The sequence below is a fragment of the Tupaia chinensis genome, unplaced genomic scaffold, assembly GCF_000334495.1.
Source record: "Tupaia chinensis unplaced genomic scaffold, TupChi_1.0 Scaffold000270_2, whole genome shotgun sequence".
Classification (NCBI taxonomy): domain Eukaryota; kingdom Metazoa; phylum Chordata; class Mammalia; order Scandentia; family Tupaiidae; genus Tupaia; species Tupaia belangeri.
Genome location: NW_006159751.1, coordinates 1223678 through 1245900, shown reverse-complemented (window position 1 = coordinate 1245900; position 22223 = coordinate 1223678). Strand labels below are relative to the sequence as shown.

The 22223-nt window shown below is 40.9% G+C and overlaps 1 protein-coding gene across 1 annotated transcript; it reads left to right on the top strand.

Annotated features, from left to right (window-relative positions):
• Positions 1-10589: 10589 nt before the first annotated feature.
• On the top strand, positions 10590-20447 carry PGB (pepsinogen B). Its single transcript, XM_006149587.1, has 10 exons — positions 10590-10645; positions 11157-11313; positions 13415-13532; positions 14065-14183; positions 14899-15098; positions 16218-16340; positions 18605-18659; positions 18704-18811; positions 19971-20069; positions 20295-20447. Exons 1-10 carry the CDS (start codon positions 10590-10592, stop codon positions 20445-20447), a joined length of 1188 nt encoding a protein of 395 aa, XP_006149649.1.
• The last annotated feature ends 1776 nt before the right edge of the window (positions 20448-22223 follow it).

The window sequence follows — 22223 nt, the reverse complement described above, 5'->3', positions numbered from 1 at the left end:
GGGGGGGGGAAGGCATGGAGGGCAACCATGGATGCCAGGGACAATGGGGGAGGAGGATGGGACATAGCAGAGGGTGGGGGATGGGAATCAAGGATGGCAAAACAAAAGGCAAGGTATGCAGGACATAAGAATTGGAAAATTATTTGCTGAGAACATGTATGTTGATGTGCTTGATTGAGCCAATGCATAGTGTATTTTGGATGGAAAATTCATTTGTGTGTTGTGATGGTGTATAGTGAATTAATGTAGAAAATGAATAAATTAAAAAAAAAACACTCATCTAAGTATCCTCCTATTGTTTGTAAGCAGGAAAGTTACATGCTCAGCATTTGTACCCAGTTCCCTAAGCAAGCACTCCCTCATGCATTCAAAGTTCATAAATCCATGATGTTCTGGGAGCATGAGGTTTCTGTTGTTTCCTAACATTAAGTTTTATTTTATTTTTATTTGTTTTATTGTATTTATTATTACTATTTTCAATTTGCTATAGGGCATATGCACTTACCAGAGAGAGAGAGAGAGAGAGAGAGAGAGAAAGAGAGAGAGAGAAAGTGAGAAAACAGGCCACTAGATCTGGACTTGAACTGCGATCGAGTCATGTGGGAATTCAGTGCCTTAACCACCACGCCACTTGATGGCCCATATTTTATTGAGTTTGAATTAAATTTTGATATAAATTTTAATAATGGTATCCTCTAGCCACATGGTATAGAGGTTATCATTTTGGACAAAACAACATTAGAATGTTTATAGCAATACTATTTTCAATACTTAAAATGACACTTCCCAAATGGCAATGTACAGTTTAATAACTAAACAATTAGAGTACATTTCCTTTGTTATACACCATATGCTTGGTATCAGAAAAGTCATGATGTGTTTCTCTATGCAAGAATGCATCATGCCTTTTCTGACAACCCAATAGCAGAAAGAAGAAAATGACTAACAACTACAATGTGAATTAATTTTATCAACATAATACTGGAGAGAAGACTTAATACAAGAGCATAAGAATGATACCTTTTTTATAAAGTATAAAACTAGGAAAAACTGTGAAGATAATGGTTACCTTGGGGTATGTGTCTAGAAAGGAAGGGAGGCTTTCTAGAATGTTAGTTATATTGTAACTTCTTCTTACCTAAAAATATAGGAGCTACTTACCCCAGAGGAGCACTGGCTGAGAATTTGGGGCTGATTCCTTCAAGGCAATGCTGCCTCCTTCATAGGTGAAAAATACTTTGAGTAAGGCAAGTAGGATGACCCTAAAATGAGGAAAGTGATAAAGGGGAAGACGTTACGAGAGAGCTGGCTGGTTGGGACAGGTGTGTGTGTGTGTGTGTGTGTGTGTGTGTGTGTGTGCATTTGTTGGTGAAGCAAAGGTTGTATTCTGGGGTGTTGATTATCAGATGTGGGATGGGAGTTTGAAAAGGAACTTAGGTGCTACTCTTTCCTTCTCCCACATTTCCATACCACCACCTCTCTGCTTCATCACCACTATCACACATCAATGCCACATAGTCAACTCTTTTAGACTTTTCTTCAAAATGCCATGTTTACTCCAGGACCCAAGATACTATACTACTGTGCTTCCCAATGGCAATGAGAACTACACATCAGTAGATAGCTCATTGTCATTTACCTTCAGTGGGAGTGGTTCTCATTTAAGCCTCGAGATTTACCTCAATTGCTGCCCAACTTTCCTCATGTTGACAACACACTTTTTAATGTTCCAAGGCACTAAAAATTTCCCAGAGATGAAGGGTAGGGATCTTGACACCCAGAAGGATAGTGCTGAGGTAGAATGAAAAGGTTCCTTTACTTTTGCTCAGCTGGGAGTAAATGAATGCCTCCTTCTCTGCCCCTCATCCTCCTCTTGTGTAAGGACCCTCATGCAATAGACTATTGTTATGATAGCCTCTTGTGGAGCTCCTAGGAGGACTTTTAAGGAACTGGTAAAAAGAATAAAGGAGAGGGGCCAGTAAGTGGCATAGTGGTTAAGGTGCTGGACTCTCACATGGTCGATTGTGATTAGAGTCCCAGACTCAGTGGCTTTAAAATCATGCTGGGAGCATGTGCGTGCATGCCCCAAATCCTGAGAGGAGAGTGGAGGAGAAAGGATTGCAGTGCGGCTATCTCCCCAGAGGATAATTTCTTGCTTTCTTTCTCTCTGTTTCTCTGACAAGGACATATGTCCTATAACAAAAATCTCTCTCTTAAAAAAAAGAGAGAGAGAGAAGGAAAGAAATGGACTCGACATGCCAGAGTGCCAGTTAAAATAGAAAATGGTAAGACAACATTCTTAGCAGTGGGTGGAAAGGACTGCTTTGTGTATATGTAAATATGTACATGGTACAGGAATCTTACTATTTTTTCATCTTCTCAACAATCTTCTTGTAGTGAGCATTTGCACAGTTCAATGTTAAAATGAGAGAAATGACAATAGAAACCTGGGACTACCCACACATGACCCACACATGGACCAGTATGGAAACATGGCCTGGTTCTGTAGCTGTAGATGTGTCTTGGGGTGAGTTGTGGAATGTAGCTCTCTAGGTCCCAGGAGTGTGCAAGAGTATGGGCTTCTATGTATCTCTCATTTGCCCTTGAGGGAATTTTCTAGTAAAATTAGTGAAAACTGCTCAATGGTTCCTGCTTATAATAGATTATAATAAAGGATTAATGAGGCCAGATGGTGGCATAGTGGTGACTGGGTACAGAACTGTGTGCCTGTGACCTGAGTAGATTGTGGCCTTGCAACCCTCTTGGGGCTGCCTGTTTCTCTCCCATTAAATAAATAAATAAACTTTTATAAAGAAAATCAAAGGTTTAAGAAGAAATACTACAGCTAATCTTACTTATCTAGACGTGGAGAGGAGGCAGGAGTGACTGTGCTCATGACAATCAGGGTGCTCAGACACTCCGCATGCCCCTTCCTAGAAATACTTGCATCTGCTGAGTTCTCCTTCAAAGAGTCTAATTTCCTAAGTAACTTCACCACTCTTCTCATTGGTGTAGGAATAGAATGTTTATTGTACATGGTATTCATGGGAGGGCCATGAGGTAAACCTTTTGTGAAAAGGTTTGATGAGAGGCTAACAGGGCCTGTGGAAACAACTTTAAGAGTAGGATTTCTCATTCTTTCAGAGAATTTCTCCCAAATAAATTTGTGCAACAATCCTGCATCAGAAGTGGGAACAGTCTGGTGCATCTTATTTCCAAAATACAACACAGAGTTCCAGGAGCACTAGGTCCTAGTCAGGTCCTGTGGAAAGGCCAAGAGCAGGACAGAACAGAGCAGAAAAATGAAATAATTAAGGAAAAAGGTAAAGGAATAATGTCAGTGGAATTGTGAAAACTCTGAACTCAATGTTGTGCAATATTGAACATATAGAAGGAACCTAATAAGGCTTCTCTCAAGTTCCAGAAAGACAATGTCTGCATTCTGCCCATTTTCCCTGGGACTCCATGTGAAGCTCTATGCAGGTCTTCTCGCTTTCATCAGTTGGTATGTTGGTTAGTGTTTTGTTCCTACCTCTCTCCATTCTCATTTAAATTGTGTCCAGCCACCTCATTTCATGTCCAGCCACCTCATTGCATCCCCAGTCAATGTGAAAACCTCACCTGTAGGCATGGTAATGGGAACTTCTTGCTGGATTTCAGTCTCCTGATGTCCTATTCTTTTCCACCTGTAGAGTTGGCTCACTCATTAGTCTGTTGATGAAGTTATCAAATGCAAAACATGGAAGTAGAAATGTAAATTTCACAACTCATTCCATATATGTTTATTGTGCACCTACTACAGGGAAACTACTGTGCTGAGTACAATGGGTGATATTTCAGGAACAAGGGTTTCACAGAATTTTAAAAATAAGTGAGAGAGGGGTCAGCACATGGCATAGTGGTTAAAATTCACTTGACTCTCACTTGGCCAACCGTGGTTCGAATCTTGGACCCAGTGGCTTGAAAACCATGCCAGGCATATACACATGTGTGCCCAACATCCTGAGAGAAGAATAGAGACAAGGCAAAAGCCTCTCAAAAAAAAAAAATTAATGAGAAAGATAAGACAAGTATTTAAATAACATATCTGAGAAAACTCAGAGGTTGCTCTGTGTTGTATAAACAAGTGTACTTCAGAATGTTCAAAGAAAAATAGAATTAAAATGTCAGTTTATTTTAGTGCCAATTTTAAAAAAATCTGTGAATAGTTTTTTCATGTACTCATTTTCCAGGAAACTTTCGAAGACCTCTTGTTTTCTTTCACTTTATGCTGAAGAAACAGAGCTTGTGTATTAATATCATGGTGTGAAGATGACTTTCTAAGTGCAGCAAGAGATCAGTTAGAAAGTGCTCTGGAGTGTTGCAGGGAAAAAAGAGAAATGAAGATTTTCTACTGATAATTCAGTCTCTAGCCCCCAAACTCAAGTGGAAAGGCAAGGGGCAGGCCTTCAGAAGAAGACTCCTCCAAGAAGAGATTGAGGTGTGGCCATCCCCCCTGGAGGGTGATTTCTCGCTTTCTATCTCTCTATCTCTGTCTGTCTTTCTGGCGAGTGCATGCGCCCTATAGCAAAAACCTCTAAAAAAAAATCTTTAAAGAAAAATACGAAAAGAAGAAGAAGAAGAAGAAGAAGAAGAAGAAGAAGAAGAAGAAGAAGAAGAAGAAGAAGACTCCTCCATTGCTGCTGAGAGCTAGTCATTTCAGGGAAAAAAGAGAAATTAAGATTTTCTTCTGATAATTCAGCCTCCAGCCCCCAAACTCTAGTGGTTGGGAGCCCCTATAGCCTTCTCTATGTCTCTGTCTCTCTTTCTGCCTATCTCTCTGTCTTCTCATTTTTTGGATAATTTTTCCTTTAAGAATTTTTTTAAGGTTAAATATTCTCTTGGCTTCTCTGGCCCTTCTTTATCTTGCTAATAATCCCCTTCCCCCTCTCCTCTAAGAGAGGCAAGGGGCAGGCCTTCAGAAGAAGATTACTCCATTGCTGCTGAGAACTAGTGTGCCATGCAGTTTTTTATTTTTTTGCCTTTTTTTTAAATAAATTTTTTGGTCATTTTTTTTTCTTTCTTTTTCTGTCTCTCTTTTTTTTCTCTCTCTGTTTTCTTATTCTTTTTCTTTTGTCTCATCATTTTGCTCCTCTATCTCCATTCACTGTGTTTCTAGACGGATCTAAGGGACCCATAACCTAACATCCAAATACAGTTAGGGTTAACATATCCCTTAATACCCACTGAACCTGCTGCACAAAGGGATAAAAACAGAACAGCAAAGAGATTCCAGATCACCTCCTTCTGCACGCTCCTGAATGCTCAGATTGAATTTCATGAATTAGGAAGAAACACACCGTCCATCAGATTACCAAAAATCACTGCAGGGTCACAAGAAATATGGGAAAGCAAGAAATACCTCGCCTCCAAGGGAAAAGAATAACTCATCTTCATCCACAGACAGTTGAATGGAAATCATGGAAATGTCTGATAAAGAATTTAGAATATTCATAATGATTAAGATAACAGAGATAGAAGAGAAGAGAGAGACAATGAACTGCAGAAGAGGCAGGAGAAAGGAGCTGATGAGTTCCAGGAGGTGAGGAAATTCTTGCAAGATCTAAAAGAGAAATTAGACACTTTACAAAAGAATCAAATGGAACTGTTAGAGATGAAAACTATAATACAGGAAGTCAAAATCTCTCTTGTTAAAACTCACGCCGAGCGCGTGTGCGTGCGTGCCCAAGATCCCGAGAGGAGAATGGAGGAGAAGGGATTGCGGCGTGACCATCCCCCCTGGGGGGTGATTTCTCGCTTTCTGTCTCTATATATCTCTCTCTGTCTGTCTGGCGAGCGCACGCGCCCTACAGTGAAAATCTCTTCCAAAAAAAAAAAAAAATCTCCCTTGGAAGGATTAAAAGCAGACTAGATCATTCAGAAAATCAAATCACAGACGCAGAAGATAGAATTGCTGGCCTAGAAAAATCTACCACAAAGACAGAAAATTGTAAAAAAAAAATGAGAATAATATACAAGAAATACTAGATACTATCAAATGTCCAAACATGCATATAATTGGTATCCCAGAAGGCAAAGAGACTCATAAGGGCATTGGTAATCTATTCCATGAAATTCTGTAAGAAAACTTTCCAAACCTAGAGAGGCACTCAAAGATCCAGTCCCAAGAAATACAAAGGACCCCAAAAAGAATCAACCCAAGAAGATCTTGTTCAAGACATATTATAGCCAGATTGACTCCAACCACAAAGACAAGATACTAAGATCGACAAAAGAGAAACAGCAAGTTACCTACAAAGAATGTCCCATCAGGCTAACAGTGGACCTCTCATTGGAAACAATGCGAGTGAGGAAAGAATGGGAAAATATATTCAGTGTCAAGGGAAAATCAATTTCAACTCAGAATACTGTACCCAGCAAGATTTTCCCTCAAATGGGAAGAAAAGACAAGAACATTTTCAGATAAACAAAACCTGAAAGAATTTACAAACACCAGACCAGATCTCCAAGAAGTGCTGAAGGGAGTGCTATACCAGGAAAATGAAATACAGTCACACAGAAATAAGAGTTCAAAAACTAAGAAAATGGCCAATTTACTCATAGGGACAAGTCTGGAGTTGAATGTTATATTCCAGAATTTAATCAGGAAGATCGAAACACAACAGAAGATAAAGTACATGAGACTGAACTGGTGAAATAGCATTTTATGACTTTTAACTAAAACATCGCTGATTTTCTTCCAGGTTTTGTTTTCTGGTTTTAAGGACTTTTGTCCTGTCTTGATCTGATGATAGATTCATGTACCTACTATTTGAACCTGTTTCCTGGTTTTAAAGCAAAGTTCCTTAGCATTTCTTTGATTTATTAAAGCTAAACCTGCTTTTCTTGAAATTAAAAAGTATACTAAAAAATAAAAAAAAGAAAGAAAAACAGAAAAAAAGAAATTGAGAAATCATCTCCTGGGGGAGTGATCATGCTGCATTCTCTTCTTTTCCACTCTCCTCTTTGGATTTTGGGCATTCACATATATGTACCTGGTGCATTTTTTTTTTTTTTGGAGAGATTTTCACTGTAGGGCACATGTGCTTGCCAGACAGACAGAGACATAGAGACAGAAAGCGAGAAATCACCCCCCAGGGGGGATGGTCACGCCGCAATCCCTTCTCCTCCATTCTCCTCTCGGGATCTTGGGCACGCACGCACACGCGCTCGGCGTGAGTTTTAAGCCATCGGGTCTGGGACACGAACCGCGGTCGACTATGTGGGAATCCAGCGACATAGCCATTACGCTAACTGCTGGTTCCCCCTGGTGCATTTTTCAGGCCACTGGGTCCAGAATTTGAATTGTGAAGTCAGTCATGTGAGATCCACTGCCTTTACTACCATGGTCTCTGGCCCAGGAGGTTGATCTTCATGATTAATAATATTTTAGAAATGGTAAATGGAATAAAAATATTCTTTAAAAATCTTCATATATCCTTTACTTTTACAGTTACTTGACCCATTCCTTAAAGGATAGATAAATTTCTCGAACTATGAGAACTGACATGAATTAGCAAACAGATTAAGCAGCTCTTATATAGCCTTATCAATTTAAATGGAAAGAAGTTGTTCTCTGGCGTTTAAATATACATATAAGGATTCTTCAAAAAGTTCACGGAAAAGCATATGCAAAAAACTATATATGAATTTCAAGTTTCTTTTGAAACAAAATAAACTGCAAACCTGTTGTAATATGTTAAAAAAAAAAAAAAAAGAAAAGAAAGTACTCCAGAGTGTTAAAGGAAAGAGCATCAGTAAGGCTAGGGGCACAGTTGTGAGGTGAGGGAGTCTTAGAAACAGCTGGAAAGGTGATGCTTTGTCTATTTTGTTCTAGTGGGAAAGATAGCGGGGACAGGATCAAACAGACAGGGCCAATGGATAGGCACAGAGTGTCTCCACCTACATGTTAAGAATTATCTTCACTTTCTGGCTTGAGTTTTGAAGAGAGTCACATAAAAGATTACTTTCAACCTTTCAAAAACTTGTTCTTGTAATTTAGGAGTGTTGCCACTAGGTGGAAGCAGCACACAAGACTTTTTCTAATGTCGTGAGGAAGAATAGAAGTGTGAAAAAAATACCTTTTTATACAAAAATTAATAGAATATAAATTTAGTCCTCGTGGTCACTAGTTGATGCTCTTATAAATATGGAAGCAAAGAGAGTGTGAATACACCAGGCCTAGGGGTGGAAGCAGTGATTATATAGAGGTTCTAAGTTCAGAAAAATCACACTTGACTCCCCAGTTCTACCTCTTATTAACTGAGTGATCTTGGGGGAGTTAAGATAGCTTTATACAGATATTGCAATGACTGAATAAAATATATGCCTAGAACAATGTTGGTGTTCAATAAGATAGGTTATGGTCATTATAAGCATATACTTGGTAGATTTTTAAGTTTCCCTTCTTATTTTTGTAAAGAAACAATAAATTACAAACATGATGTTGAAACTTCTTTAGTTTGTGAATGGCTTTGGAGTAGATTCATGACAAAGTGCTTTGCCAGCCACAACTTTACTAAATTGAGGAATCATTTTGGCTGCCTGGCTCTTCATTCAATGCTTCTCAAAGGCTAAAATGTAAAAGATTATCTGTGCATTTTATGTAGAAGGTGATTAAGTGTCATTTACTAGACTGAAAAGAAAAACCTTTGTCATCTTACTGTGTACAGAATTATGTTAATATTGCTTAACATGATACATAGGGTTTATAACAAAGGTCCCCAGACTGAGGCCACAGGCGGCTACTGGTCTGTGACCTGTTAGGAATCAGGCTGCACAGCAGGTGTTGGGTGGCAGATGAGCAAGTCAAGCTTCATCTGTATTTATAGTCACTCCCCATCGCTTGTATTTCTGCCTGAGGTCTGCCTCCTGTCATATTAGTGGTGGCATTAGATTCTCATAGGAGTTGGAAACCCTATTATGAACTGCACATGTGAGGGTGTGCACTCCTTATGAGAATCTAATGCCAGATGATCTGAGGTAGAGCTGATGTGGTAATGCTAGCCCTGGAAAGTGGCCATAAAAACTGCATTATGATGAGTTATATAATTACTTCATTATATATTACATAAAGCTTACCATAAATGTAGTGCACTTAAATCATTCTAAAATCATTCCTAACCCTCACTCCCTCTCTGACTTGTGGGAAAACTGCCTTCCACGAACCAGTCCCTGGTACCAAAAAGGTTGGGGACTACTGCCTTTTAAGATTCTAATCATATAAATCATACCTAGATAGATGCCTAGTACTATCTATAGTACTCTCCATGTACTACTATATTGTAGTCCTATAGTAATAGTACTACTAGTATGGTAGCCCAATACTTCTCTCCAGGATGCCTTGGAGTGATATAGTCAGTCATGAGGCTCATAAAAAAATCATTTGACAGAAGACAGTTAAATTCCAAAGGTGCTGAATATGTACTATTTTAATATAATATTGTATTTCCATTATAGCATTACAATCTTTTCGATTTCTTCAGTAGCAAATACTTTTCAGAGGACAGAAGGGTAACAATAGTGTGATGGGATTGAGCCCATCCAGGGCAAGTCTTTGGGCTGTATCTGGCTGGAAAGGACTGTGCTGAGAATTGCTCTTTGGCTACATTGATCACATTTTCTGAATTCATCACATGACTTCACTCCTTTGTGCCATTGCTCAAGCTTTTCTCCCACTTCCAATATCTTTTCTCCCTCGCTTACTTCCTCATCTAGTAAAATCTATCCTTCCACTTTGAAGCTGTTTCCACCCCCTCAGGACCTATCATTCTCTCCCTTTACTTTGTGAACACTGTTTTTATCCATCTTGTTCATGTTCATCTACAAACATTTGAATGCCTAGAATGATTGTGTTGCTTCATAATTTAACTATGTTCCAGCCATTCCTACAGGAATGCAGGCATTTGCACACAAGGACCATTTATTTATATCTTTGCATTCCCAGAGCTTAGCACAGAGATGAGCAGAGTAGGTGTTCAATAAAAGCTGACTAATTTGTATACTAAAAACATTAGAGAATAAAAAGCAAAGAGTGTCATGGGCTTTGAGAATCAAATGTGGAAGACTATAGAGAAGACTGGGGAGAGGAAAAGAGAGGTGAAGGAGAGAAAGAACTTGAGATTAGACTGTAAGTCTCAAAAAGGCACATGTCCTTTGGAACCAGAAAACAAATTGTTCTATTGATTTGGCAAAAGTTACCAGAACCCACTTCTCAGTAGACTTGTCCAGGATCCTTTGTCCTCAGTGCATTTTTACATTTGTTAGCAAATCCTAATCTTTAGATTCCATCAGCAAAGCCATTAATTGCTTTTTAAATTTACTATCCAGTGGGTATGAAAGTAGTTGATATTTGCCAGAAGGAAAAACAAATAGACTCATGGATGTGTAGTGGCGCGAGTTGGTACTAAGGTAGGAAGCCCACGTAGGTAGAGATCAGAAGGGCAGGGTGATCAGGGTATAAGAGAGAGACCCAAATTTCCTCTGTGTGCTCTAATTCTTGACCCTGCCATTTTATCCTGTGTGTTGGTGGGCTATTGAAAATCTGCACCATGAAGATCCTGATCTTGATCTTGGTTTGTCTACACCTCTCAGAGGGTGTGGAAAGGTGTGTACTGGGATTCAGCTTCACTGTGAATTCCAGTCCTCAGGCAGAATGACAAGCTAGGGAAAGGCAAAGGCCTTACTCTGCAGGCCTCTGGGGAGTCAGCCAGGTTTTCTCTCTCTACCATGAACTGAATACCACCAGGAAAGAAGGCTTGAAATGGATGGTGGAGGTGGTATGTGTGTGTGTAAGATAGGTGTGGTGTGTGGTTGGCTAAGAAGCATGCACAATCCTGGTCCCAAGCTAACAGAAGGGACTGGGAAGAAACAGACATTTAGTTTTCTAAAAATAATATATAAGCACACAAAGAATTTATAAGTATGGGGTACTGTACTTCCATGTTGGAATGCCAGAGTGACTGGAGTGGTTAGAACTTGCTGAACCTAGAAGGATCTCCTCTAAGAGTCTCTTCTTGAGTAGGGTACTGAAGAGGTGTGACAACTCTGTCAGATCATTGAAGGGATTGTTTAATGAGGCTGCAATGAAACTTCTTCCTTTTGTTTATTCTCTGTAGAATCATTCTGAGGAGAGGCAAGTCTATTCGCCAGGCAATGGAAGAGCAGGGTGTCCTGGAGACATTCCTAAACAGCTATCCAAGGGTCGATCCAGCTACCAAGTACCATTTCAATAATGATGCCGTTGCTTACGAGCCTATCACCAACTACATGGATGTGAGTGAATGGGAGAGATCTTTGTATAACATCCATTCTTGAATATTCATTTATACTTCCCATCAACTATAATTTTGGACTAGTCTTATTGTGTTATGGGAAGTATCAGAATAAGTTATGGGTTGGTATCATGAGAATAATATAGTTGGCTTTCTATATCCATAGGTTCTGCATCTGCAGGTTCCACAAACTGTGGATCAAAAATGTTTCATTGTTGCTAATGTGTTCTGTGCTGTTAAACTAATAATGGTTCAGTCTGTACTGCACATATACAGACATTTTTCTTGTCATTCTTCTCTAAATAATACAGTACAATAATGATTTATATAACTTGTACATTGTATTAGGTATAACAAGAAACCCAGAGATGATTTAACAGGACCATGTACAGAATGGTATACCCAGGTTATATATAAATATTGCCCCATTTTATATAAGGGACTTGAGGTACCCACTGGGGTCCTGGAACCAATTCCTCACAGGCACCAAGAGACTGTAATTCCCTTTCCTCCCTCCTTTTGGCTCATTACTGGCCTATCTCCCTAGAGCTTCATTTACATAGTTAAGAGAGTCATGGTGGGAATATTCAAGTCAATTGAGAGATCAAAAAACAGTCTTGGTACAAAATTGCAGGGAAAGGGGAACTACATGCAAGGCTCTCAGGCGAAAGCGCCAGTCACTGCAGGCGTTTGTCTTTCACTCCAGGAACGACACACTTGGTCCCCAGAGCAAATGTTTGCACGCCCTCCAGCCTGTGATGTTTGATCAGGGCATCTCAACATTCTGGTGTCCTATCAACTGTCCTGAGTGGATGTTATATAGAACATTAGAGCTAGAGGTCACTACAGGAATCTTCGATTTTAACTCCCACATTTTGTAGATAAAGGAACTGGAGGCAGGGAAATGGCATGACTGGCCTAAGATAATTTAGAAATGTAGACAACCTCCCAGTGAAATGCTCTTCTAAGCCACTTATTTATTTATTTATATTTTTGGGTTTTGCCATGGGGTGCATGTGCTTGCCAGAGAGAGACAGTGTGAGGGAAAGTGAGAAATCACCCCTCTGGGAAGATGGTCACCCGCAATCCCATCTCCTCCATTTTCTTCCCATGATTTTTGGGCATGCATGCATGCATACCTGGCATAATTTTCAAGCTGCAAGGTCCAGATCCTGATCTGCAGTCAGCCTTTGTGGGAGTCCAGCCTTAACCACCACATCACCTGCTGGCCCCTCTAAGTCACCTGTTATCCCAGGCTTCCTTGTACCTTCTTCTGGTGCATGACCAGGAGGAAGGAGAATAGTGATAGAAATGCCCAGTACTGAGGACCAGAAGTTAGCATAATGGCTATGCCACTGAACTCCCATGTAGTCGACTGCAGTTTGAGTCCCAGACCCAGGGCTTAAACTCACGCCAGGCACATATGCATGTGTGCCCAAGATCCCGAGAGGAGAATGGAGGAGAAGGGATTGTGGCATGGCCATCCCCCCTGGAGGGTGATTTCTTACTTTCTGTCTGTCATTCTGGCGAGTGCACGCGCCCTATACAAAAAACCCCCCCAAAAAAAAAAAAAAAAAAAAAAGAACTGCCCAATACTGGAAGAGAAGAGAAAGGAGTGTGTGTATATGTGTGAGTTTGTGTGAGAGTGTCTGTGTATATGAGAGAGTGTGTGTGTGAAAGTGTGTGTGTGAGAGAGAATGAGTGTGTGTGTGTTTGTGTGTGTGTGTGAGAGAGAGAGAAGCTAGAAACTGGGGGGGGTGGGGTGGGAGGGAGATGGTTTCTCCTACTCTGGCCTTCCTGACAGAGCATGGTAAATCTGTAAAGGTATCAACATTGTACAAGTGGACAACACATTTGGAAGAGGATAGTGTCTTGATATACTAAGTCTCAGCTGCTCGAAGTAGGGGGGAAAAGTAGAATCTTGACAAGAGCTGGCTCCGGATGGCAAGGAGAACTTGTGGGATAAGCTTTTCATCCTCCCAAGGGAATAATGTGGGTAAAGCGTGGCTTCCTATGGATTAAGTTCTTGTCTATCCTAAGGACAATGCTTAGTTGCTTAATGAGGGGGACAAGGTTTTTGTTTTTTGTTTTTATTTTTGCAGTCTTTCTACTTTGGGGAGATCAGCATTGGAACACCACCCCAGAATTTCCTGGTGCTCTTTGACACAGGTTCCTCCGACCTGTGGGTGCCCTCTACCTACTGCCAGAGTCAGGCCTGCTGTGAGTACACCTCTTTTTCCCTCCCCACTATGGGTGGTAGAGGAAGGGCAGAGTCAGGCTCTGAGTGCAGGTGTATAATTTAAAGTCCAAAGTTATTTGTGCATGTTCACATCTTATTTTCTTTATGTTAGGAACATCTTGAAATCTTGCTCTCAATGTAGCAAGCATGTTAGTACCACATTTCAGAAGTAATGACTGTTCTATAGAGAGAGACAGCAGAATGGACTAAGGCTTCTATTCCTTTCTATATTGTTCCTTTTCCTCAGCTCTCTCCTGTGGCCCAAGATTGCTAGCACCTCTGAGGCAATGGATCCTCAGAGAATGGGGGGTTGGAAGAATTTTGGGCACTATCTGTTGTGCAATGGGATAGACTTTTCTGGGGCTAAAGTGGGTTGTTTATAATCCAAAAGTTCTAAGGGTGATACCCTATCCCAGTTTTGGTTTGAGGATCCCAAGCCACTGAGGATAAATTATTGCCAAGTGTTTTGGAAAGCAGTGAATGACACTAATATTTCATCCTGTCCTTCTACAGCCAATCACAACAGGTTCAACCCCAGCCTGTCCTCCACCTTCAGAAACAATGGGCAAACCTATACACTATCTTATGGGAGTGGCAGCCTGAGTGTGGTCCTGGGATATGACACGGTGACTGTGAGTACTGTTGGCTCCCATTTACTAGAGTTTTAAACTCTAGACAACGTATGGATTTAGTAATCTGTAGAGTAAGCCCGTACTTACTAAATCCACACTTACTAAGTCTGTAATTACCAACTGGGTACACCAGAAGCTGAAACTTGGAAGAGATGTCAAAGCCATCTAATTCAACAGGAATTGCTTCCACTGTAGTCCTGATCATGGAAAGTTGTTTATGTTGTGCTAGAGTTTCTGTGTCTTTTTGTGTCTTTGTTTGGTAGTCTCAACTCTGCCTTTTGGAGCCACAAGAATTAATCTACTGCCTCTTCCACACTATTACATTTTGGATATTTAAAGACTCGTCCTTTCACCATTTTCTTATTTCTTTAGGTCAAACTCTCATTAGTTCCTCTATTCATTTGTCTACATGGATTGTTCAGTAAAAAAACCAGTCACTGTCCTTCCAACTATCCCTGGAAGTGTAAACTATAACTCTAGAAAACAAGCACCTTCACTTCCACAATACCTATTTTCCTTTTTTAAAGACACACACTGGGTTGAGTGACACTGCTTCCCTTCCACATTCTGTGCCCACACGTACGGCCAAGCTCTGCATGAAAGAAGCCAACTTCCTCTCTCCAGGACAGATTCTAGATTCCAGGACTCTGGGCCCCTATGTCTGGGAAGGCTCTGTTTACCTGAATTGCCAAGCTCTACTCTCTGTTCACCCCAGGTTCAGAACATTGTCATCAATAACCAGGAGTTTGGTCTGAGTGAGAATGAGCCCAGCAACCCCTTCTACTATTCAGACTTTGACGGGATCCTGGGAATGGCCTACCCAGACATGGCAGTCGGGAATGCCCCAACAGTCATGCAGGGAATGCTGCAGCAAGGCCAGCTCACTCAACCCATCTTTAGCTTCTACTTCTCTCGGTAAGAACACTTGTCCTGGGAAGGACTCAGGAAACGAGGTTCCATGAGAGCTGTAGACAACCCAGGATCAGACAGGGCCCAGGTGAGAAAGTTTTCTGACATACTGAGTATAACTGGCTATATGAAATCCATGGTTTTCTGAAAAGTTATAATTATATTTTGGGGGAATTTTATTTTAAATGTACTTTAAGAGTTTTAGATTATATTAGCCATAAACCATAGGATCACTCTTTTCTTAAAAATAAGCAACAGTAAAGTATCTCAGTATTTACTTAGGAAACTGGAGATTGCTTTATTTGCACAACTGTAGAGCTTTAGAACAAGCCATGTGAGCATTTACTAATAAAGACTGACAACAATGAAATGATAATTATAATAACTATCTGGCCTTTATAATGTGTTCTCACATAATTACTTCAGGTAACACCTCAGAAATCCTGTTATTAACCCCATTTTCCCTGTGAGGAAATGGAGGCTGGATAGGTTATCAATATTGATTGAGGTCACTCCCTGGTAAGTATGAAACCAAGCCTCAAATGTAAATACTTTAATCACGAATTCTTACTCCATCTGGTCTGGAACTTCTGTGGCAAACTTTACCCCTGTTCCTTCTTTCCTAAACAACATGATTCTCATGGTGCCTAAAGTCCAGATGTCTTTTTTCTATGATGGACAGGCCGAGGTGGTGAGCACAAGTGTAAAACCTTTGTAACATTGTCTAGTTACCCACTTGACCAAGACTGAAGCATTCCCATCATAGCATAGTTGAGAGCAGTGTCAGGTCCTGCCTAGGTACTCCCAGAGGTGTTTCTTCTCATTCTTACTTCCTCCCAGGAAGAGTTTCTCTGGGATTCTTTCATAGTTTGTTTTCAGGTGCTTGTTTCCAATTCTGTCCTCTTATCGATGGACATAATCTCTATTACTTTGGGTGTTACTCTGAGGGCATTACCCGTTCCCTGGTCTTCAGCCAGATGGAGTTTGAAGAGCAGCTCAGAAGACTGCATCCCTCATTCTGTGGTACCTCTGTGTTGGAAGGAGTGAGGGAAGGAGAAAGGAAAGAGAAAACTGCCTGGTCAATTTGTGTCATGGGAACTCATGCTTTTCTATATTTCTCTGCAGCCAACCAACCCGTCAGTATGGTGGAGAGCTTATCCTGGGAGGTGTGGACACCCAGCTTTATTCTGGTCAGATCGTTTGGACCCCTGTCACTCGGGAACTGTACTGGCAGATTGCCATCCAGGAGTAAGTGGAGAGGATAGTTCCTATGGATTATGGACATTCTGGCATGACATTTTCCTTTATGTGGTACAAATTTCTTAAGAATCACCAAATTCCATGGGACCAGCAGATGGTGTAGCATTTATGTCACTGGAGTCCCGCATAGTCAACTGCGGTTTGAGTCCTGGACCCGGTGGCTTAAAATTCATATTGGGCATGTGTGCATGTATTCACAAAATCCCAAGAGGGGAATGGAGGAGAAGGGACTGTGGTGTGGCCATGCCCCTGTGGGGTGATTTCTCTCTTTTTGTCTCGCTGGTGAGCACACATGCCCTATAGCAAAAATCTCTCTCTTTTTTTTTTTTTTTTTCAAAAATCTCTCTTAAAAAAAAAAAAAATCACCAAATCCCTAGGCTAAGGTGGTTCTAGAGCCCAGTAGACTTTGGCATTTAGCTATTGTTTAAACTTTTTGAACTGGTACCTGCACCTTGGAATACCAGTACCTTGAACACTCTTAGGAACTGGGAATCCATGTCCTTGTTCTTGGAAGTTTTACCACTTTCATCATTAGCAAAAGTAATAGCTGTCCTTGATGTTTAATATGTGCCAGATACTTTTTTAAGTACTTTAAATATATTATTACATACAATTTCCACAAACACATAAGTAGATCAGCAATATATTTTATTCTATAGAAAAATCAAGGCTCAGCAGTTAAGTAACTTACCCAAATTCACACATTTTGTAAGGCAAAAATTTTAGCATCGGTGTGCCTGATTCCAAATATGAACCAATGACTTCTACACTCAAAAGTCCTCTAAAATTCTCAGTCTCATGGAAATTAAAGATAAAACATTATTGGCCTGTAATATAAGACTGTAAAAGACAGCCTCCCCGGCCCTCTATCAATGACAGCCTTCTGAGTACTTCTCAGTACAAGACAGCCTTCACCAAGCCCTTGTGCCTAGCCACCTCTTTCTTGCTTCTCTCTTTTGTTCATAGTGCCTGGAGTGCTTACTTGAAGTTTAGGCATGCTTCAAAGGCCAGATTAATTCTTCTCTCTTCCAAAATGTCCTCTTATGGGCTTTATGCATAGTGATCTCTCTTTTGGTCCCAAAAGACTTCCCTGTGCTCTTGTCAATATGTCCTAGTCATTAAGAAAGGCACTGGGGAGACAGCTCAACATACAAGAGTAGAGGAAGAGGTAAACACTCAGCATGTTGAGACTAGTTTAATGTGCTTGGAATGAAGGTGTTTTTCCTCACATGGTCCAATTCTGCTCATCCTTTTTTTAAAAAATTTTTTTGTTTAATTTTATTTATACTAATAATGATTTTTTTTAGATGTGCTACAGGGCATGAGTGTTCACCAGAGAGAGAAAGAGGGAAAGTGAGAAAGTAAGCCTCTAGGTCTGGGACTCAAACCACTGTCAGCCATGTGGGAGTCTAGTGCCTCAACCATCATGCCAGCTGCTGGCCCCTCTGCTCATCCTTTAAGCATCACTTCTTCATATGAATCCTTGTCTGATAGACCCCTCCACCCTCCACCCCCAGACTAGATCAAGTTCCCTCTTCTCTGGCACATTGCATTTCCCTCATGGCATTGTCAGGGCTGCAATTAAACATGATTTGTTTGTCTTTGTTAAGTGTCTGACCCCTCCACTAGATAGTGGTGCTGTCTTATTCACTACTGTACTGCTGAGTGCCTTGTATGATACCTGACTCATAGACAGCCCCCCAAAAATATATGAGAGGAAGGCAGAAGAAAGTAGAGTGTAAGAAATCGGGGCCTGAATCATGTAAGACTTTACGTATTATATTATCAGCTACTGTCTTATAGTATTAGTCATGGCTTAATAGATTGCATTATTTCTTCTCAATTGAGATAAACACCTTAAAAAGAGAAAATTCAAATTACTTCCTTCTTGTAAAGTCATAATCCTTAAAAAGTGTTCTACACATAGTAGGCGCTCAAAATGCATCTATTTATTGATTATAAGCCCTGACCGTGGTAGGCACTGTGTGCTGGACCCTATATGAATAAACTAAAGAAGACAAGACACAACTTCCGTCTTCTCAAAAGCTTTCAGTCAGAGCTGGAAGGGAGGACACCAGACTAAGACTGAGGACATTACTCCAATAATCACAAATGCCCAGAAATGTTACAGGGGCAGATGTATAATAGGGATGGCCTGGCTTCCTGGAAGAGGCTTGTGGGGATAAGGGATGGACATGGCTCATGTTTGCAGCAGAAGCATTTGATTCTTTTTGTCTTGGTGTCCCCCTCAGATTCATTATTGGAAACCAAGCCACTGGCTTTTGCTCCCCGGGCGGGCAGGCTATCGTGCATTCATTATTGAAACCAAATCCACTGGCTTGTGCTCCCAGGGCTGCCAGGCTATCGTGGACACCGGGACCTTCCTATTGGCTATTCCCCAGCAGTTCATGGGCTCTTTCCTGCAGGCAACAGGAGCCCAGCAGGCGCAGAATGGTGATGTAAGTAACCAGAAGCCAAAAGCTTTTCTGCACATCCTGGCAACTCAACTGTAATGAGATCACAAGAGAGAGAAGGAGAGGTCGGGTGGTGACCTGAGCTCCTGGCAGTAAACAGTGGGTGGGGACACAGTACAACATTTCTGGCTTGAATCTTTGGTGAAAGGAAGGGTAAGAGGAGAAAGTAATATCGACTCCATCCAGATGGATCATGAATATGAGATGATTGGTTGTCAGGAGGTGCCGCTAATCCATTGTGGAACCTGGGAGCATTTCCCAATCACTGTCATTTGCTCTGAAGTATTAGGGACAGTGGGATAAAAACAATTTTTTCATTTCCTTTGGCTTCTTTCTTCCCTGAGAACACACCTTTGAGTTTTACGCTGAGTAGTCTTCTGTCCTTATACTTGCTTCTTCTTTGTACTCATATCTGTAGTTTGCTTTTCCCTGAATGCTAAAATCTGTGTCCAGACTAAATGTTGGTTCTTCAAGTCAGGTATGTATATGTATATGTCTCTGTATGTGTGTGAGCATATATGTACATACTGTGGTGAATGCGTGAATGTGTGGACACAAATGTGGATATGAGTGTGCATGAGAGCATGCTTCTACAATATGTGCCTATACATTTTCTCTGTAATTTTCATGTTCTAAAGGTGTAGACTATGTTCTAGAATAAATGTCTTTTTAAAAAAATGATTTATTTTTGCTTACTAACTAAATAATAATTATTAAATCATTATTGTGTTATTCAATTAAATAATAATCATTATTTTAAATTTGCTATAGAGTACATGTGCTTAGTAGAAAGAGACAGAGAAAGAGTGAGAGAGCAAGCCACCAGGTCCAGCACTTGAACCACAGTCAACCATGTGGGAATCTAGCACCTTAACCACCATGCCACCTGCTGACCCCAAATAAGTGTCTTTCTATGTGGTTGTATTGATATAACCCAAATCCAAGAACTAAGGTGTGTTTTAGGAGAGAACTCAAGAAAAAAAGATCTGATCCCTTGCCAGGGATCAGGCTAGGCCTTCCATGCTCTGAAACAGACTGCTCGAAGGTCTCCTAGCATACTCACAGAGGAAAAAGGGGGCCTGAGCCCTTTGTCTGTGTTATCCATGCCCTGGAACTGCTCAACTTTGCCTCTTCCTTCTCTCAGTTTGTGGTCGACTGCAACTACGTACAGAGCATGCCCACCATCACCTTCATCATTAGCGGGTCCCAGTTCCCTCTGCCTCCTTCTGCCTATGTCTTCAACGTACGTATTCACTTTCAGGCTTCTGGGGTAATGTGTCAGGGGAGCCCAAACAGGTGTCCCATGTCTCAGTTCACCTCTGGACAGATATGGGGAATCCCCAGGGCTGAGTCCGAACAAGAATTCAGAGTCTCTGCAGGTGCCAAGGAATACAGGGTTGGGGGGTTCCGGTGGAAGAAGGTGTGTCTGGAGTACAACTGGTTGTCTTCATGTCCTCTGTCTTTTCAGAACAATGGCTACTGCAGGCTTGGGATTGAAGCCACTTATCTACCCTCTCCCAACGGGCAGCCCCTGTGGATTCTGGGAGATGTCTTCCTCAAGGAATATTACTCTGTCTATGACATGGCCAACAACAGGGTGGGCTTTGCCTTCTCTGCCTAGACTAGCCAGAGACATTTGTCTCTGCCCCACTCTGCAGGACTCTGGGATGGCCCTGGTATTTCTGCAGGCTGACAGCAGCATTTTTAATGATTCTGTCTCCTTCTGCTCTCTGAAGTTTTACTTTCTGAAATTAATAAAACCAGAAACTCCAAGTGTCTTTGATATTCATTCCAAAATGTCTTTTTTTGCACATGTGTTCTGTTTTTAGTATTTTAAGATGAAACTCAACTTAATCGCACCTTTATTCATATTCTGGCAATTTAACATCAAGTGTTTAGAGTTAGAGATATAATTTCTGGAAAGTTCTTAAGGCAGTTACTGAGATACAGCCAAACCCAAGTGACATGAATTTCCTGAAATTCAGCAGCAGGGACCAGCTCACTGGAACAATGTTTGCTCCTGGATTCCAGAAATGAACTCTTACAGCTTATAGTCTGTTCTATCTTGTCTACTACTTATTGATGGGGAAAAGGTTTATTAATATGTGAAGGCTCTCCATCTTCCACTAGAACTTCTCTGTCCTCAGCACATGAAACAAAAATTTTACCTGCCCAGTTGATATATTTTCACAATAGAGAATTGGGAGACTAGGTTCAGAGAGAGAAGATAAAGGTTCACAGATGAGGAAAGATGAGAGAATTTAAATAGGAGGGACTGGAGAGGAAAAGGGTTGTCGGCTTTGTTGGAGAGATGTTCCATGGCAAGTCCTCTAAAGGGGACTGTATAATGGAGATTTTGAGAGATGCTGCCAATGTTTACAAATTACAGCCTTTTTAATGTTCTTTAAGACATGCACAAACAAATTGGAATTCTTATTTAACTATTATTTGGCAGCTTAATATGCTTTTGAAATGTGAGTTTGTAGAGAAGGGCCACATGAGACCTCATTTGATAGTTGAATTTTATGTGTAAAGCAAATTCTAAACTCTGTTTCTTTCCATTGAAATATTTTTCATGGCCTCCCAACTGGTCAAGCGTCATCTACACATTCATGAATTAACTGAAATCTCAGTTGGGTAGATAAAATCTTCCCTAATCCAGGGTTCCCCTTACTTTCTGCCTGCTCTCCCACCCACCCCTGTAAGAGAGGATGACCCTTCTTCTGTCCCCACAGCACTTTAGAGCTCTCCCTGAGCACCGGACAGGGCATTGTATTTTACTCACTTGCATGTATGTCTTCCCAGCTAGAATGTGATTTTATGGAGGAAAAGGACTGTGCTATTTTCCTTTTTAAATCCCAGGTCTTAGATGTTTTCTGATGTGTGCTTAGCAAATGTCTGTTGTTCTGCTAAACTAATGAAAGTACAAATGAGATCAGAGCTCATTTTGTTGAGCAAACAGGGGCCAGATGATGGCACAGTAAGAAAGCCTGACACTCTGAGGCAATCCCACAGGAAAGTTCCTGGTTCAATTCCAAAGACCTCCCTGAGTACACCAGGCACATGCTCGCCCGTGATCTGGAGCTGGCTGAGGCTGGGATAGATTGCAGTGTCAAGACCCTGTTAGAAGTGCTGTTTTTCTCTCTCTCTTTCTGTGTCTTTCTCACTCAGGAGTGAAATAAGTAAACTTAAAGAAAAAAAAAAGCTGTAACAGTGAATTCTGCCTGAGAATGGTAGGAAAGAGGAAGATATCACAGAGGAAATGATGTTATGTTTGGGCCTTGAAGTCTGAGTAGGAACTCATCAGGTAGAAAATTAAGAAAGGATACTTCATACAGAACGGTATAAGAAAAAGCAGAGGTTCGAAAGAGTTTGCATGGAAGTCCAGCAGCAGGAA

Bases quoted from the DNA above. Each gene is read 5' to 3' on its own strand.
- PGB (XM_006149587.1), top strand. From the start codon at position 10,590: ATGAAGATCCTGATCTTGATCTTGGTTTGTCTACACCTCTCAGAGGGT. The intron at 10,646-11,156 runs GTGTGTACTGGG...TATTCTCTGTAG, and splicing joins CTCTCAGAGGGTGTGGAAAG to AATCATTCTGAGGAGAGGCA. The intron at 18,812-19,970 runs GTAAGTAACCAG...TCCTTCTCTCAG, and splicing joins AGCAGGCGCAGAATGGTGAT to TTTGTGGTCGACTGCAACTA.